This window comes from Staurois parvus, unplaced genomic scaffold (assembly GCF_062004578.1).
Source record: "Staurois parvus isolate SC_StPar_1 unplaced genomic scaffold, SC_StPar_1.0 ptg001418l, whole genome shotgun sequence".
NCBI lineage: Eukaryota > Metazoa > Chordata > Amphibia > Anura > Ranidae > Staurois > Staurois parvus.
In genome coordinates, this window is record NW_028319214.1 from 3,405,401 (window position 1) to 3,424,813 (window position 19,413).

The 19,413-nt window shown below is 40.6% G+C and overlaps 1 protein-coding gene across 2 annotated transcripts in view; it reads right to left on the reverse strand.

Moving 5' to 3' along the window:
- Positions 1–19,413, reverse strand: part of TMEM120B (transmembrane protein 120B) — a 68,656-nt gene that overhangs the window by 11,416 nt on the left and 37,827 nt on the right. For both annotated transcript variants that reach the window (XM_089662055.1, XM_089662053.1), the window contains exons 6-10: positions 17,019–17,108; positions 13,478–13,543; positions 11,359–11,420; positions 8,494–8,586; positions 355–419 (exon numbers count right to left, since the gene is read on the reverse strand). In XM_089662055.1, the coding sequence (XP_089518181.1) occupies positions 355–419; positions 8,494–8,586; positions 11,359–11,420; positions 13,478–13,543; positions 17,019–17,108 (376 nt within the window). The remainder of the gene's footprint in view (positions 1–354; positions 420–8,493; positions 8,587–11,358; positions 11,421–13,477; positions 13,544–17,018; positions 17,109–19,413) is intronic.

Sequence of the window (19,413 nt, forward strand, 5' to 3'; positions counted from 1 at the left end):
ACTGATGTGACTTTGATGCGACATCAGTGCTAGAGAGTGTAAATGCGCATCAAAATTCGCAATAAAAGTCACACTGGAAATCGTGCAACTTTGGAGCTGCACAAGTGTGAATGGAGCCTAAATTTGTACTATCATTTAGTTGATCTTCACTGTCCGTTACAGCATACTAAAGCAGGACTGAACACACTGCTCCTATTTTTTTTTACTCTTCCTCATGTGTAATTAAGTTTTAGATTTCCCTGATATTTCACTTCATTCATTTTTCATATGGTAATGTGAGCTGAATCCATATGCAGTTATATATCATGCATTTTCTACCAGACAGGAGTGTACACAAAGTACAATAATACTTACATGGCCAAAGAACAGAAAGGGGAGAAGAAAGGTCAGTCCTCGCCACATCCATGACTGAAAGCCCTCTAGAAGATAAAAACTAAGGTCATTTCTTGTTGCAACCCCCCCCCCCCCCTCCTTGTCCCACATAAAACACAGCTTGTGCTGTCCAATTACAGGGATGTCTCCACTTTATTAATAGTCATTTACCAACTCTATTAGGTACCAGACGAAACAAGCTGCAACTGAGCTACTGTTTTAAGAAAGGAGTATTACTTTAAATGTATTTACTCCCATCACTTCCCCATCTATCCAAAATCACAGCTAGCCCTACAGGTCACCTATAAAAGGTAGGACAACGTATATGTAGTTCCTTGCCGTATGGGAACATGAGGTGTAAAGAAATGGAAAAGTTTAAAAATTGGATGTTTTCTACATACTTACCTGTAAAATCCATTTCCTGGAGTACATCATGGGACACAGAGCAGGCTATTCATGACTATGTAGGTTATATGCCACCTATCGGTGAATGGACACTGGCAGATCAATCAAACAGGAAGTCCTCCCCTATATAACCCCTCCTACACAGGAAGAACTTCAGTTTTTGTAGCAAGTAATGACATTTCCAGAAAGAGGGGAGGTACCTCTGTGTCCCATGATGTACTCCAAGAAATAGATTTTACAGGTATATAGAAAAAAATCCACATTTTCTTTATCATACATCATGGGACACAGAGCAGGCTATTCATGACTATGTGAGATGTCCTAAAGCAATGAAAAAAAAAAAATCTGAGGGGTGGGTGACATCATAATAGCCACCACCATCAATCCAAAAGAACCTACTCAGCAGTTTGTAATACACTGCGGCCAAAGGCAGAATCCTCTGCAGCACTGACATCTATCTGGTAGAACCTTGTGAATGTATGAACTGAAGACCATGTAGAGGCCTTACAAATCTGAGCAACTGATGCCTGATGGTGGATAGCCCCAGATGCCTCCACACTCCTGTTAGATTGTGCTCTCACTCAAAAAGGTGGGAATTAATCATTCAAGCCATTGATTTGAAGGATAAACTGGCGCATCCAATAAGAAATAGTTGACATGAATGCCACCTGCCCTTCTGGCAGCACAAACCAAGATTCCCGACCTGTGCTGCCATACTCAAGTAAATCCTGACCACCTGAACTACATTCAGAGTATGCAACGATCTTCCCCCTGCCAACTGTGGACTAGGAAAAAAAGAAAGGCAAGACACTGTCCTAATTCAAGTGAAACTAAAAACCACTCTAGGCAAGAAGATGGATGAGGACACAACACCACCTTATCACGATGCAAGACCAAGAACAGCTCCTTACATGAAAAAAGCCACCAGCTCCGACACTCTTCCTCCCAAAGTGATAGCAATGAAAGAAGCCACCTACCAAGTCAAAGGATTAAGTTTCTTTAATTGGTTCAAAAGGTGGCCCCCTGCAAGGACAGCTAAGATCAAGAGTTCAAGTCTCAAGGACACAATGGGGGTTGACAGACGGGACCATCCGCATTACTCCCTGCACGAAGTATTAAGGAGTGAGAAACAACGGTCTCTGGGAATAAATAGATAGAGACAAAATCTGACCCTTAATGGTACTAAGGTCAATTAAATTTCCCCTTCCGACTGGAAAAAGGACAAAAACCTTTCAATCACCCTTTTCCGCAGATGCCACTTCCTGGAATCACACCAGGCAATAAGGTTTGAATGTCCTGTAATGGAAGCTCTCTGCAGCTGGCTTCCTGGTTCTGAAAAGTGCAGAGAAAACCCAAGACCCCCTAATCTTTCCAGACCTGGGCCTAAATAGCCACTCCTTCAATCCTAGCATTCGTAAAGCAGGATACATTATTTGACCCAAGTCAATAGGTCTGGTCCAAGGAACATCCCCTGCCAGATACACCATGTCAGTGTACCAATGCACTCCTGGGCTAGTCTGGGCTTCTCCAGGATCCTGCGCAAAAAACATGGCAATAGTTGAATCGGGGGAAGGCATAGATTAGGGAAACTAGTCCCTAAGGTGTTACCAGTGCATCTGCTCCTGTTGCCAGTGGAACTTCTGTCCTAGACACAACCTAACTTGTTGTAGAACCTGGAAGTCAGTAGATCCACATCCAGTGTTTCCCAACCCTGGCAGATTGCGGAGAACGTCTCGGGATGCAGAAACCACTCTCCCAGTATCAGCTGCTGACCTCTGGGGAAAAAAAACCTGCCAGTTTTCTATACCTGGAATATGTACTGCCGACAGAGACAACAGACACTGTTCTGTCCCAGACAGAATGTGGTTCATCTTTTACTGAACCGCACAACTCCTGATGACGCCCTGGTGGTTGATATACACCACTGCCGTGGTATTGTCAGACCAAACCCTGACCACAAACCTGTGCAACTGGTTCGTCCAATAATATAGAGCAAGGCGTACAGCACAAAATTCCAAGATATTGATGGGCACCATTTCTTTCCTGTGGAGACCAAGACCCCTGAACTGTAGCCACCTCCAAACCAGCCCCCAAACCGGAGAGCATATCATCGGTGATTACTATCTTCCATATCAAGAAAGAAAATTACCCCTTCTCCAGATTCCGAATAAACAACCACCAATCCAGAATCTGCAATACCCCGGGGACAAAGCCCTCTGGCAATCCAATGCTTGGACCTTCATGATCCAAACAGATAGAATGTACCTTTACAAAAGACCTGGAGTGGAACCGCAAGTAGGAAACCGCTTCAACATAGATACCATCTCCCCATGCAGAGACGTATTTAAGGATATCTTTTGCTTCTTATATTTCGCTTTAAAAGTGGGATCGACTGCTCCCTGAGCAAAGGAACATGAAGGTATTCTGAGACTGACACCCCGTGTCCTCAGCAAGTCTAGCACCGGAGCTAGGAGCTTTGTGAACACTCAGGGAGCTGTGCCCAGCCCAAAGGGCAGTGCCCCAAATTAAAAAATGGTGAATCTTTGCTGCAAATCACAGGAACCCTTGATGAGCCTGAAAAAATTGCGTCATGTGTCACTGAGGACTATGGACAACCGAAATCTATCTCTTGCAGAGAAGCCACCACTGATCGGACCAATCCCATCCGAAACAGAAGGACATCTAGATGTATGTCTAGAGCCTCGAGACTGAAGATATACCTCACGTCCCCATTTGGTTTTGGGCCTGTGAACCTGTCGAGTGTCTCGAATCACCTCAGAGACTGCCCTAGCATCCTCTGCCCGAGATATTTCTCAAAACACAGCCATCTCAGACTCTGGAGGGGAAAAGCTTACAGCACCTGGTATTCCCAGGCAGTCTCCCCTCCAAGTACTAACCAGGGCTGATCCTGCTTAGCTTCCGAGTTCAGACGAGATCAGGCGTGTTCAGGGTGTTGCAGTCGCAGTTCATTGCAGCTTCGCCACCAGGAATAGCTGCAATGTCAGACAAACACAGTGGCCCAGATACACCTGACACCATTAGTTTATCGTGAAATTCGAACACACTGGCAGATTACACCCCCACCTGAGTCCACTGGACCTGAGGGAGGCGCACCTGGCTCTCAGCTGCCTTCCCTTTCTGGGACCCTTTACGTCAATAATGTAGCAACTATATTGTCAACTAACTATGCAGTCCCTCAGGGATGCAGGTGCATAGCCATGTTGGTCTACAGTTATGCAATCATGCAGGCAAGCAATCATGCATCTATGCATGTACATGGGTATGTAGTTATGTAGGTGCATAGGTATGCAGGTATACAAGTATGCATTTATGCAGTTTAGTTGATGCAAATAAACAGGTACTCAGATATATAAGATGCAGATTATACAAGTACACAGTTCACACAAGTATGCATGTGAATATGCGATTTATGTAAGTGCAAATATGCATGTACATATGCAGTTTGTGCAAATATAAGTATGCAGTCTATGCATCTATGCAGTTTATGCATTTAAGTATGCATGTACATATGCAATATATGTATTTACGTATGAATTTAAGTATGCATGTACATATGCATCTAAGTATGAAATTTATGCAAGTATGAATGTATGTAGTTTGTGCAATATGCATGTACAGTTGTGTTCAAAATAATAGCAGTGTGTTGAAAAAAGTGAATAAAGCTCAAAATCCTTCTAATAGCTTTTATTTCCATACACACAAATGCATTGGGAACACTACACATTCTATTCCAAATCAAAACATGAAGAAAAATATATCAAATTTGTATTGTTCCTCTAAAAAAATTGAAGAAAAGTGAATATTAGACTATTCAAAAAAATAGCAGTGTTTGTATTCTTCTTTACAAACTCAAACATTCACTATATAAACTGAAAAATGTTTGAAGATTTTGCTTTCCTTTGAATCACTTAATATTTAGTTGTATAAGCACTGTTTCTGAGAACTGCTGTACATCTGTGTTGCATGGAGTCAACCAACTTCTGGCACCTGTGAACAGGTATTCCAGCCCAGGATGATTGGACTACATTCCACAGTTCTTCTCTATTTCTTGGTTTTGCCTCAGAAACTGCATTTTTGAGGTCACCCCACAAGTTTTCTATTGGATTAAGATCCTGAGATTGGGCTGGCCACTCCATAACGTCAATCTTGTTGGTCTGGAACCAAGATGTTGCATGTTTACTGGTGTGTTTGGGGTCGTTGTCTTGTTGGAATATCCCCATATCATGATGCTTGCGCAACCATGCTTCACTGTCTTCACAGTGTACTGTGGCTTGAATTCAGTGTTTGGGGGTCGTCTGACAAACTGTCTCCGGCCACTAGACCCAAAAAGAACAATCTTACTTTCATCAGTCCACAAATGGTTGCGCCATTTCTCTTTAGGCCAGTCAATGTGCTCTTTGGCAAATTGTAACCTCTTCAGCACGTCTTTTTTTCAACAGTGGGACTTTTCGGGGGCTTCTTGCAGATAGCTTGGCTTCACATAGGCGTCTTCTAATTGTAACAGTACTCACAGGTAACTTTAGACCTTCTTTGATCTTCCTGGAGCTGATTGTTGGCTGAGTCCTTGCCATTTTGGCTATTCTTCTATCCATTTGAATGGTAGTTTTTCGCTTTCTTCCACGTCTTTCAGGTTTTGGTTGCCATTTTAAAGCATTTGCGATCATTTTAGCTGAGCAGCCTATCATTTTCTGCACTTCCTTTTTTCCCCCCCCCCTCTCCAATCAACTTTTTAATCAAGTACGCTGTTCTTCTGAACAATGTCTGGAAATAAATAAATAAGGGCAATAATTGCCACCTGTTTTTCAAAGAATGAATGACCTCACTAATAGAACTCCACACTGCTATTATTTTGAACATGTCCCTTTCAATTAGTGATTCAATTACACAGAATCAGCAGCGTGCATGTCATGACTGTTGGGTCTGTTGGATTTCTATTATTCTACTACATCTGCTAGTAAATTATTTGCCATGTAGAAATATCATTTCTACCAAAAACAGTGATTGATCAGGTTAGTGATGTCTGACTGCTATTATTTTGAACACAACTGTATGTATTCAGGTTATGCAAATATAAGTCTGCAGTTTATGCAGGTATGCATTTAAGTGTGCATGTATGTAGTTTAAGTATTTAAGTATGCATGTACATATGCAGTCTATGCAAGTATAAGTATGCATGTACGTATGCAGTTTGTGCATGTATGTGTATATATACAGTTTATGAATACAGGTATGTATGCAGTTTAGCAATATGTATGCACGTACAAATGCAGTTTATACAAATATACAGTTCAAATAATTATGTAGGTATGCATGCAATAAGTGCTTTAGATTGTAAGCTCCACGAGCAGGGCCCTCACATTCCTTCTGTACTGAAATGTATTGTTACTGTACTGTCTCCCATATATTGTAAAGTGCTACGCAAACTGTTGGCGCTATATAAATCCTGTATAATAATAATAAATGCAATGCAATGCTGAAACTTCCTTGCTTTCTAGAAGTGTATTGTGTCATCAAAGAGAGGTGTCAAAATGAACTGCACTTGGTTCCATACTAGTTTCACAGGACTAGTCAAATACACATGCTTGAATGCTGCCTCTATGCCGCTTTAGTGCAGTCTAAATGGAAGCTCCTGCAGATCAAATACAAGCTACTTCGGAGACTCCAACTCCTTTAAGTGCACTGATACCCATGCAGGGGTGTATCAAAAACAGTTGTACAAGCCCACCATGATTATGCAGGCTAATATAGTGCATCATTGCATCCTGTCTGGCCATGCAGCTCCTCCATAGATAATACTCTCACATCACCATCCAGCCATAGACTGCACAGTGTCCCTGCTATCTCTCAGGAGCCTCATTAACCGTCAGCCCACATGTAACTTCAAGCATCAGAAAAAATGGCCACCCCTCTACTTCTTGCCTCCACTGCACAAGAGTAGGCTATAGAGAGTGGCCCCACGGCCTCTACTGGCTGGAGGAGAAAACAGCAGCCAGATACTCCCTCAGAGAAACACAGAGCATGGCCCGGTCAGACCAAACAGCACACTGCCCCAGTAGCTACTAGGAGAATGACCAGTTAGATTTAAAAAACAAACACTGCAAATGTAAACTTACTGTTCCCGCCACAGGACTCTGAATCACAACAGAAGTCCAACCTTAACCCATCACGGCGGGCTCTGTCATAAAAGACCTTCAAGGACTCAGTCTCAGATTAATCTGTCAGCCCGCTGGATGTGCGGTATATACAGTATACTGCGCTGAGCCAAGCGGTTTCAAAACGTACCGGTACGTCCCTACTGTAATCAGCCCGCTGGATGCGTGTATGTACGGTAGCTGCGGCTACATGCAATATACACTGGGCCAATCACGGCTAGTGATGTATTCTACTAATGAATACAAAGCCTGCTCGGATTGGCTGAGTCAGAGAGGTGGGCTGATGTCACAACCTCAGCCAATCCGAGCAGGCTTTGTATTCATTAGTAGAATACATCACTAGCCGTGATTGGCCCAGCGTATACTGTATGTAGCCTCAGCTACTGTACATACACACATCCAGCAATCTGATTACCGTAGGGACGTACCGGTATGTTTTGAAACAGCTTGGCTCAGTATACTGTATATACCGCACATCCAGCGGGCTGACAGATTAATCTGTTATAGGGACATTTGTTTTGAGCCAGCTTGGTTCACTGCGGTATACTGTATGTACATTACTGCACATCCAATGGGCTGTATATATACTGTATACTGTATGTAGCCGAAGCTACCGTATTACCGCACATCCAGCAGTAACCATCTGATTTGGAATTTGATCCATATGATGACTGTCTTACAAATGTATCACAAGATGTCATTCATGAACTTATGATGTCAGAGGATGAACATGAGGATTTTGAAGGATTTTAAGTACCGGTAAGTCATAACCATTTCAATTAAAAAATCTGATGTTTTTAAATGGTGTTGCCTCGGAAGGGGGGTAGTCTTATACGGTGAGTATAGCCCAAAACCTATGTTTTAACTGGAAAATTAGGGGGGTCGTCTTATACACCCAGTCGCCTTATACGCCGGAAAATACGGTACTTCTTGTGTAGGAAGGGTATATGGGAAGACTTCCTGTTTTATTGATCTACCAGTGTCCATTCACCTATAGGTGGCATATAACCCACATAGACATGAACAGCCTGCTCTGTGTCCCGTGATGTACGATAAAGAAAAAGTTATACTTCTTTAAGATACAGCTATACAGAAGCAGTACCACCAAATATTTTAATTTATTTTAAAAAATTTAGCCTAACACTGCTAAACACATACTAAGAATTCCAGCATCTAATTCAAGAGGCTAAAGCAGTATGCCTTTGCCCATTGAAATCAGACTCTCCCTGTTAATCACCTATGTCCTATGCCATATAGGAAACATGAATCTGGCTGTCACAGATAATTAAAAAAAAGACACCCATTGTCTTGCTGTTTTAACATATGGAAGGTTTGTTGAAGGACAAACAAGGTCAACATTATGCCATTATGCCATGTATAAGTTTGTGTTCTTGCAATAAATTTATGAAGAATGCAATTTTCCTAATAAGCCTTCAAATCAGAAATAAAAGTGCTCACAATTCAGTTTTCAGATCTGTCACTGTCCAATAGCATGTGTGCCCATTCCAAGAGTAAACTACAAATAGCAAGTCTATGTACATACCAACTGTAAGGTCTAAATGGTTTCTCTCTCCTAATGCACGTAATCTGTATAGACAACCACTTTGATAGTAATATTGTAGAAACTGTACACAGCCTGCAAAAAAAAAAAAAAATAATATTTAGACAATAAAAAGAAACATTCATATTCAAATCCTGAGATACAAAATCTCATCACCGAGCACCAAAAACTTGGTAACTTCCTATAAAGCAAAAGCAGTCTAATACACAACAACCCCAGTCATGGAAACCATTACTCATAATAGAAGTAGTGCTCCTACAACCATACTAAGAGCTGTGGTAATGGATAACATTTTTATTCAGTAAAGCACAATCTGCAACTAAAGTCCGTTTATATATAATTTACTATTTTTACTTTACAGTTCATCATAACCCATTATCCTAAATTCACACATGAGCAGAGTGATTTTAAAGCATTTGTTTACGCCTCTTCAGGCTTATTATAAGCATTTTACAAGTACTTTTGCACATGGATCAATATTTATGAGTTTGTTTCCTGGACTGAGCAAGGGTAGAAGAGCAGTTCTATGTTCTATAGGAGAGGTGTTCTTCAGGCATGAAAATTTCCGCATTACATGTTTACAGTTGCTCCCACCTATCTATGAGCCAAAAAATGCCTGAATACGCTAAAAAAAAAATAAAAAAAAAAATGTTCATGTACTTTTTTGGGTGTTGTGCGCAGGGTAACAAGAATGAATGGGAACAATTAAAAAGAACTTAATTTTTCATAGTCTGACGTAGTGAAATGAGCAGAAAAGCACCCAAATGTGAATGGGGGATTACACTGCTAAAACAAATCATTTCTAAAAGTCATATCAAACATTGTGGGTTTATTTACTAACAGCAAATCAATTCTGCAAGACAATGAAACCCAAAAGGAGATACTATGACTCTTCTCCAGTTTTACAAGTTTCTCAGCAAGTGAGAACAGGTATATTACAGTTCTTACTCAGCCATTGATGGATTTGTAACAACAAACCGTCTCTCTACTTAAATGTTAGCTGAGTCACCTAACAATACACTCATCTGTTTTCATTGTCATTTGTTGTTTGTATATTCTCTAGTTATGTCCAGCAAAGGTCCTGACCACTAACATCTTTAAAGCGGAACTCCAGGCAAACAGTTAAATAGACAATAGTTCTATTAAACCTCACCACACTGGAAGACTACAGTGGTGGGGGTATACAGAGGAGGATTTAAACTAAAAGCAGAGTCATCAAAAAGGAACACATCCTAATGACAGCAAGTTATATCCCTTGTGCTGTCTTTTCTGCATTTTATTTTGGCTGCACTTAGACTTTAAAAATGTTACAGCAACAGTCTTTCCTTTTGGGGTAAAGGTTTACCTCCCCTCTGCCCATAGAAGTGGTCTGCTAGAACAATAACTCCCAACTACATAGTATGTGAGGAGAGCGTATCGCACCGCTCCAAGCCAGGAAACGAAGATTACACCACCGTTTTCGGAAAGAGGGAGCAGGCGTCTCAATGTGCCACCAGAAGCTCAGGCCATGTAGGGATACAGACACAGCTCAATCAGACCCAAAGAGTACGGATAGGTGTATAGGATGGCCTCAGCCACCATGCCCTCTAACACGTTTCACCCTGCCCACTGGGGCTTGGTCACAGAGGTGTGGGCTGGGTGAAACGTCAGAGGGCATGGCTGTTGAGCGGCGTCTGTATCCCTACACCTCCCAACTACATTACACATTATCATAGAGCATCTGCACTAATCCCTCTTCCAAGGCTGCAACTTTTAAAACAAAAACCAGGAGAGATGCATCATATTGAACTTCTATGGCACATTCAGAACTTATGATATGTATTTCATTTTATAAATATTTTCAAAGTTTTTTGCAGACACTGGGGGTTATCTTTCTAGTTAGCTAAATCGTTGTTCTGCTTTGAATCTCCCTTTAATGTCTTTCACATACAATTGAGTTCACAGTCATCTTAATGTAGGGTCCTGCCCAGTTAGCAGATGCCAAACATCATTTACCTGGATGCCATGGTTAATGTATATACAGCATGAGTCAGTGATCACCATCTTAGTGGGCTGGGTTCAATTACTTTGTTTAGGATTTCGAGTATGATTATTGCTGAGCTAAAGCATCATTTACGCTAGTATCAGTGGCAAACATACTGTATAGGCAACTAAAATTTACTGTATAAATGATCAGTCCTAAAACTTTTTGTACAAAAAATGTTTGCACCAAAAATAACCATTTCTTACCTTCTGCAATATCAAGTGTATCTGCCATTTCTACCATAGGCTGTGGCCTAATAACATAGTGCAAGTGTTATCCTGCTGTGACTAAGAAAGCCAGAGTCTGGAGATATGTCAAACATGGAGGCCAGCATACAAAAAGTGTCAAATGTCCCTATATTTCAGCAGAGAAGTCATTATAATTTTTTTGGTGTTTAAAAAACAATGCATTCCCTCTGTGGATGATATCTACATAATATAAAATGAGGTGGGGGGGGGGGTTAGTTGAGGCCAAGTTTAAAATTGTCTCTGTTGGATAATCTACAATAACCAATATTTAATACAACACAACTAGGAGATAGAGTGTAAGCAAAACTAAGAATCAAAAATGCCTTCAAGGAACACACACTATGAACTACAGTATGAATATGAGCTCACTAAAAATACAATATATGGTGTGTTTTTAACCCATTGTAACACAGGGGCCCTATCCAAAATAGATATTCATGAAAGTTCCCCCAATCACTGTGTAGAATACTAAATAGCAGCATTATTGTAGATTTTAAAAATGCATGAAAAATACATACACACAGGTGTGAAAGGACCCTGAATGTAATGCAGTGGTCAGAAATGACATCTACTTACTTTGATATATTGAAAAGGCAAGAAACTGATTGCGGAACATCTGATACATTAGTCCATCTGGCCTAGACAGATAAAAGATACATGCATTAATTTATATTACTCGTGTTAATCCTTTTTTAAACCCACAGCAAGACGATAACGGCCATTATTTCCAAGCCAGGTTAGAGAAAAACCTTCTCTGCTTGCCAAGGTAACAGCTCCACTTTTCTTCATTCACACTTTCATATACTGAAAACACACTATACTGCAAATCTGGATTCACATTTATGCTTTGCAGGAATAAACATCAAAGGAGAGAGTCTACCACCACACATGGTAATGCCCAAATTGTGCTGAGTTTTGTGTGTGTGTGTGTGTGTGTGCGTGTGTGTGCGTGTGTGTGGGGGTGTTGGGGGTGTTCTTGTCCTATATTATGTGCCTTCATGTTTGTTGCAGCCCAATCAAAATAAAAAGGCTTCAAATATGCAGCTATTGAATTGTGATCCAAGAGACACAGATTTTTTTTTTTTCCATTGACATTGTAAAACTGTAAATGAAAAAAAAAAAAAAAAAAATGGGATGCCTTAAAACTGAAGCGTAGTTATAATTTGTACAGCATAGTTACTATGATCCAGCTTTCAGCAATGTTACTATGTGTATCTCATAGCTGAGCAATCGCTGTGGAAGGAGACCATCATTGTAGTAGTCATCGTTCCTACAGTGATTGCTGCTATCCTATGGGTTCTGTGGCGAACTGGTTCACTTCTACATAGGAACCACAGGGGGTCATTCGCTTGGCATTGCCACTATTCACAGATGCTTTGGAATTTTTTCAGTGAATACAAGATGTTCTCTGATTGAATGGGTAGCAATATGTCAGTCTGTGTCGGCAGAGAACTTAGAAGATCGCTGCTATCACTGTAGCAGTCCCAATTTGCAGCTCGCACTGCGATCACTCAGGTATAAGACACAAGATGACCATACTGACACTGGTCAAACCTGGACCAATGTAATTATGCGATAAAAATCATGCCTAGAGTTCAGCTTTAATACAAATGTATTAGTTACTCTAACCAACAAGGTGCATTCATGCCAGGCATGGTGTGAAAAGAATTGTTAATTTAGAACATAACAAAAAAAAAAAAAAGTAAATGTGATGGTCAGTAGTAATTAATTTTCTTCTCTGTACTCTGAGCTTCACATGGACCAATCCAAGCACTCTGCACTCTATTATTGAAAAAGTATCTTGATACTGATCACATGATACAAGTGTGTAATGAAGAAATAGATATAGCACGAAATCTGTCAGATATAAAAAACAACTTTTATTCAGCTATATAGTCATACAAAAACTAAGATTTATCTTTTGCATACTGCAAGTATAATTACCTGTAATGGCAGACATACTAGAAGGAAGGCTGAGAGATGTAGTGCCTACATTGTGAGCCAACTCGGCTCTACTGTACTGCACACGCTAATATGTTTCAAGCGCTGGCAGCTGGAGGAAGGCATATTTAGGTAGGCTAAAGCTGGCAAAAAATTGATCAAATTTCAATCCATCTATGGCTGTTCCCGTTCATGAGAAGTTGATTGACTTCTCATTAACCTGCTTGATGGAATATTTTGCCTCAATCAGCGCTGTAGCACTGTTTTCTGACAGCAGGGGAGTCCCACTGTCAGAATACAATGAAACAGAGAGAAGGATTTCGGCATCCACCTTGAATTTGTGGATGGGGAATCTATTCAGTTTGTTTTGATCAGGCCACTGGTTGATCGAAAAAACCCGTCTATGGCTAGCTTAACAGCAGAGGACCTTCTCACTACAGGGATGGTCAATCGATGTACAATGAAAAGGTTAAACATTTTGGAGAGGTAGCCAAAAAGCTGCAAATAATGAGTAGATTTATAACTATGCATATTTATAGTTTGGAAGGGTGTATAAATCACAAGAATGTATGAGCAAATACTTGGGCAGCTAAAACAGTTTACATTTATCTATTGCAATTGTTTCTTTACCCATTTTAGTTAACAAAAACATGGGCAGTAGATGATGCCTTTGTTGGTAGAACATTTCCATCTACTTCACCAACATCATTACTTACAAAATGTAATGAATATAATGCCAAATGCTCCAACTTACCATGTGAGCATCACGCCAGAAAGAAAAGTAGATACATAGTGATGTGAAACCCACCATCCTTTTATTCTGAAAAAAAAAAAAAGAAGCTTTAAAAAGAAACATAATAAAGGGATTGTAAATGCTGACATTTTTTAAATTAAAATAAACATGTTTTACTTACCTGCTCTGTGCAATGGTTTTGCACAGAGCAGCCCTGATCCTCCTCTTCTCAGTTCCCCCGCCGGTGCTACTCCTCAGGTGCCCCCCCATAGCAAGCTGCTTGCTATGGGGGCACACTTGCAGGCTCACTCGAGTCCACTGGCACACAGCGTGGCTCAGCCCTGCCTCCCACTCCCTCACTGGCTGTGATTGATAGCAGCTATCAATAGCTGCTGTCTCTGAGCCAATGAGGAGGGAGAGAGCCGCTGCTCTCATGCACATCGCTGGATCGAGATTGGGCTCAAGTAAGTAAAAGGGAGGGCTGGGGGGAACTGCATGCAGAAGGTTTTTTTCACATTAATACAGAGAATGCATTAAGGTAAAATACCTTCCGACTTTAGAAACACTTTAAATATTAAACTAAACACTGGCCAGTTGTTAACATCAAACTACAAGCAATCACGGAAGAAAATAATATGTAAGCATCAGGAATAGAGGTCTCCGTCTATAGAAAAAAACATCTTCATAAGCAAATTAAACTTTCTAATTGATGAAAGCGAGCAATAGATCACCATCAAAGATGATCCATTGCTACAGGGCAGAGGTGTTTTGGCTAGCTCAATCAGGTTCCCCTAATCTAATCCAACCCTACACCCAATGCAGAAAAAGCGTCCGAAAACAAAAATGCAAAACGAGTTCAGTATGTTTAGTCAAAATGTAACATCATATTTATATACCGTATCATCATATTTCTATTCTACTTCTATTAATCTGAACGATATTGAAATATGTAAACCTGCTTTGTAAAGATCTCCACACATTTACTTCTTTGAATTCTGTGACATATATTCACTATGCCCTGTGAGCAGGCACTGCTGTGTCACACACTCCACAGAGCCTGCCTTCTGAAGTACATAGGTACTGAGAGAAGGAGTTTCAGAAGTCGGAGTCAGTACAAGAAGCACAGCTTGCAGACAGCAAGGTACCATGGGATATATAGTTCTGAGATTTACAGTAAACAGCAGAGGAGAAGCAGCAAAGCATGCAGGCAATCCATGAAGTTTTTTCAAAAGAGGTGGCCAGCTGACAGGCAGCACTCCCAACATTAAAGGAGATTTTTCAAGTAATCTTATATTGGATTGTGAAAGTTAACTACTGTTTTTATTACAATATGGTTATAAATGAAGGTGCATGCTGTGATCACAGAATTGTTTTAACCACGTTCTGGCCGCCAACAGTAAATTTTCTGCTGGCGGCAGGCTTCCCCAGATGTACAGGTATTGAGATGTACCCATGTGTTGCAGTGTTCATGGGCTCTGGTGCCCCCCCAGGATGCGCAGTGGTGCAATCCTGTGGCTGCTGCGCATTACATTGCTTGGTACCTGGCGTCTGCGAGTGGCCCAGGTGCCATGTGATTGCTAGGATTTCTTCTAGAAATGTTTCTAATTTTACTATTTTCTAGAATTTCTAATTTTACAACCTCCCTGCCCCCCCAAAAGGAAACATATATAAATGTATTTTAATCCAAAACACTTAAGTTTAAAAATGCCTAGACAAAAGGTCTCAGAGATGGAGGGCTACTAAAGCGGAACTATCCAGCAATACGGCATCTCAGACTACACGATGTGGACGTTACAGAGCCTTGCTGTTCTGTGCTGTATGGGAGAGATCCGCGGTGAGCGGTAATTGTATCTCACCTTTTTTGCGATTGAAGCTGGTGTCTGTTGGACACCTTGTTTGTGAGTTTCCTTATACCTTTTTTATTAAAGAAATAAATGAAAAAACGTATTGCACCATTATGTTCTCTTTTTTTGTCCCTGAGTGTACTGTATGCTCTCATGGAGATATGAGAGAGTGGAGAAGTTCATCATAAGAGCTTGGGCTGCAAAGTTGTTTGTCTGTGATTATTACTATCCGGAAGTATCTGAAACATCACCAGATCTATTTGGACATCGGGTTCATTGCTCCCAGAGCACAAGTGCTGTTGCTGGTTTATAATCTGACCAGCCATTAGCTCTGGTGAGTTCATTTAATCTCCTTTGGTGGTGGATTTTTCACAATTGGTTCAAGTCACTGAAGATCTATATATATATATTTTTTTGGACACTAATATATATATTTTTTTGGACACTAATTTATGTTTGGTCACTATATTTATTTAAAAACACTAAATGTTTTTTTGGATGATGATATACACCTTTGTATAAGTTTGTTATTAGCGCATACCTTTTTAATTAGGATCAGAGTTTGCTGCTGGCATCTTTGGCAGCTGGCTTCCGGGTCTCAATCACGGTACATGGGTGGACTGGCAAGTAAGCAACTTTAATGCAGGAGACACAAAGCATATCCCCTTCTGCATCATAAATACTGCCTGTTCACCATTTTTTTTAATTTTAGCTAAAGTTCCTCTTTATGCCAATTTTAATTCTGTTTTCACCTAGGGGAGGGTAAGCTCTACAACAAGCATTTGGATGTCAAGGCAATAAAGAAACAATTATGCAATGGCAACTGCAGTCCCCAAGGCATGATGGAAGATGTATAGTTGAATTCATAAAAAGGGTCATAGACACTTCTTAGCTACTCAGCACAAAAAAAGGAACAAGTGCATAAATCTCCAACATGGAGGGGGGGCGGCACAGAGGCTGGAGTGTCCATTCTGTGAACACTGTATTCAGTGAATGTTCAGCCCCTTGCTAGCTAGGACACAAACAGCTGAGCAGCCAGCAGCACATGGATGGCAATGGATTACTCATCCCCAGCCTCATTCAGCTGCCAGCCGGGAGATCCCCTTGGTCAACAGCTGAAAGTTAGCAAAGGCACGGGATGCTGGCTTCCATTGTCCAAATACGGTCACTGCCCATTCGGGTAACTGTCAGCATCTCAGCCCTTTGTTTACTTTAAGCTGTTCACCAGGGAATCAGTTTCCTAGCTCCAGAACAGGGCTAGGAATTACTTATTGATCGCTATGTAGGAAGTGGCCAGCAGCTTCATAGCAAGCAGGAAGCCCTGTGTGAGAAGTGGTCATAGTCATGACTTCGAAACAAAAAATTATTCCACTCTGAGAACTGGCATGTCTTTGTATGTCATCTCAGAGTTGGTCCTAATTACCGCCAGTTTGCTGTGAACCGATGATAGTTTTTTGTACAATCTGTCGCAGTCATAGTGACAGATTCTAAATTTGAAAGAAATACCTGAATTTGACGCATATTGGAAAGGAAATTGTCTCACGGTTTTCCAGATTTAGAAAAAAAAAAACAAAAAAACAAAACAAAAAAAAAAAAAAAACACACACACACCAACAAACTACCACTTAACCAGGATCTGTCAATTTGCTTTACTTTTTATCACCAATAACTTTCATTAATGAGCAACCATGTGGTTTTCCTTTAGTTCAGACACTCACCGTGATCCATTGCTAATGAGGATACTTTCTCTGATGGTTAGTGTGCAGTAGTACCAGACTAGCAAAAAATTGAACACTTCATCTGTCACTCTAGGAGACAAAATCAATGAGTTACTATTTGGTGTGAAATGAACAAAGGAAAAAGGATAGCAAGGGTGAAGCAAGGACAGCAAGGTAAACAACCCACCTATGATCTATAAACGTTAGGTAGCGGGAAGCCTCTGATATATCACTAAGTGGGAGAATACTATGTGAATTGACAACAAACACCATTCACCTTCTCTTGCTCTGCTTAAATGATTACTGATGTGAAAAGTGTGAGGACTGACACTAATTACATCATTCTGAAATTTCTTGCTACCTGGTAGTCTCATGCTTTGGTACTTAAGAGAAAGTAGGAAGCACAGCAGGGTCAGAACCCAATGTCTGAGTCAAATTGTACTGAAGCCAATAGATCAGCATGACAGACAGGCAACCAAGCAGCTCAAAAATACCCCAAAGTATCTCTCTAGTAACAGGTTTTCTTTAAAGGTTCTGCAATAAATTCATGCAGGATCTCTCAATTTTTCATGCTGCCTGTCCACATTCACATTCAACAGCCATGGCTGTTTCAGTGATTTTTCTTATAGCATAAATATACAGGATAAGACATTTTATCTACCATCTGGAATTCAGAAGCTCTGCTGCCTCTATTACATTGCTAATTAACCTGTTTAACTGGTTCATAAAGGCTATTTAAGCAGGAAGCAATGTTGGCAGGAAAGGAGATAACAGCCATGTGCTGAACACAGGGCGGAGAAGTCTTGAAGACCTAGGTAGAAGGAAGAGTCTATGCCAGAGGGGACTTCACAAGAAGAAAGAAGGAACTTCACTAAATCTACACTATGAGAGCACCCGTTTTCCTGCAATTTTTTTTGTGAATCCCTATCACATGCAGACCATTGTCAATGCTTATTTGCCAAGAAGGATAAGCAGCATGTGTGTTGAAAGCATACTTGAATAATACTCTCTCTTTTATTGTTTTCCTACAATTTTAAGTAGTATGCATGTACAGCAGTCTTGTTTTGCAAAAGCACATTTAACATACTACATGGTTTTCTACATCCTTACTTTACCGCAAAGTAATGTAAAATATACTGTACATGCAAAACACATGAGCACAAATATCCTTCAAACAGACCTAAAAACTTTAACATTAGTTCTGCTTTAACTGATTGGCCAAGCATTACCACATACTGAGGAAAAGTGTAAACTGTCGCTACTGACCTTTTCTTTTGAAAATGCTCACTGGCAAGTTGTTATTCTGATCGAATGGTCAGTTTTGGAGGCACTGGCCCAGAACAAGTATGCAGATTAGGTATTCTGACTTCAATGTAATTTTGCTTGCCGCATACTTATTATAGGTCAGCAACTGAAAGTATCAAATACACAGTCTGGCAGTTATTTAAAGGAAGTCTGCAAAGGTATCTTAGTACTGGTTTCCTTTAAAGTGAACCTGTATTTGATTTGAAACTTTTAAAAGGTATACATCCAATCTATGGGCCAGTTCATCAGTGCATTGATCTGCATTTTAATACAGCTGTAAAACACAGCTCAATGGAAGGACATCTGAAAAACATGTGTTCTATTTACACCATAATGCTGCGCATGCATGTCAACGGATGTCAAAATGTATGTCAACAGACTTTAGTGCATGTTAAAATGCGACTAAAATGGATGGAAATGTACATGCATTTTCTATACATTTTAGTGCAAGTCAGTGTGATTTGTCCCTAATAGACACAAGCCCTTGGTTACCTTTAACAGTCAAAAAAGCATCTCCTCCGATTGGCTGAGGGGGAGAGGTGGGTGGATGACATCATGATCTCCACCTCAGCCAATCAGAGGAAGCCTTGTATTCATTCATAAAAATACAAGGCTTCCTGGGAATGGCTAAACAGCATTCAGCCCGACTCGATTTTGTTCCGGGAAAAGGACAGGAAGTCCTGTACTGCTGCCTCAACACTGTGCTGTATACAGTATGTAGTTGATTACTAAATACAGCACTGACAGAGGGCACAGCAATTAGTAAAGTAAAATAGTTCATCAGGCCAGCTTCGACCAAATCAACTATTTAAAGTGATAGCAAAGCTGGAGTTAGGCTTTAAATTGGGGGGATAGTTTGGCTTTATTGCACACAGTTGCAAAACTTGACAGACATGCCCTGCAATTTAACCCTATCCCTAAGAAATAAAAACTAAACAGTAGTATTGCAGGGGTTAGCAGGATGAACCACGTTGCTCAATGTGGGGTACGCAGTACAACACACCCCCGGAAGCACTGAAGAGCAGTGGGGGTCTAAGCTCTGCAAAAGAGTAAAGGTTTCCCTCGCCACCTGCTGAAAAGAAGAGTATTT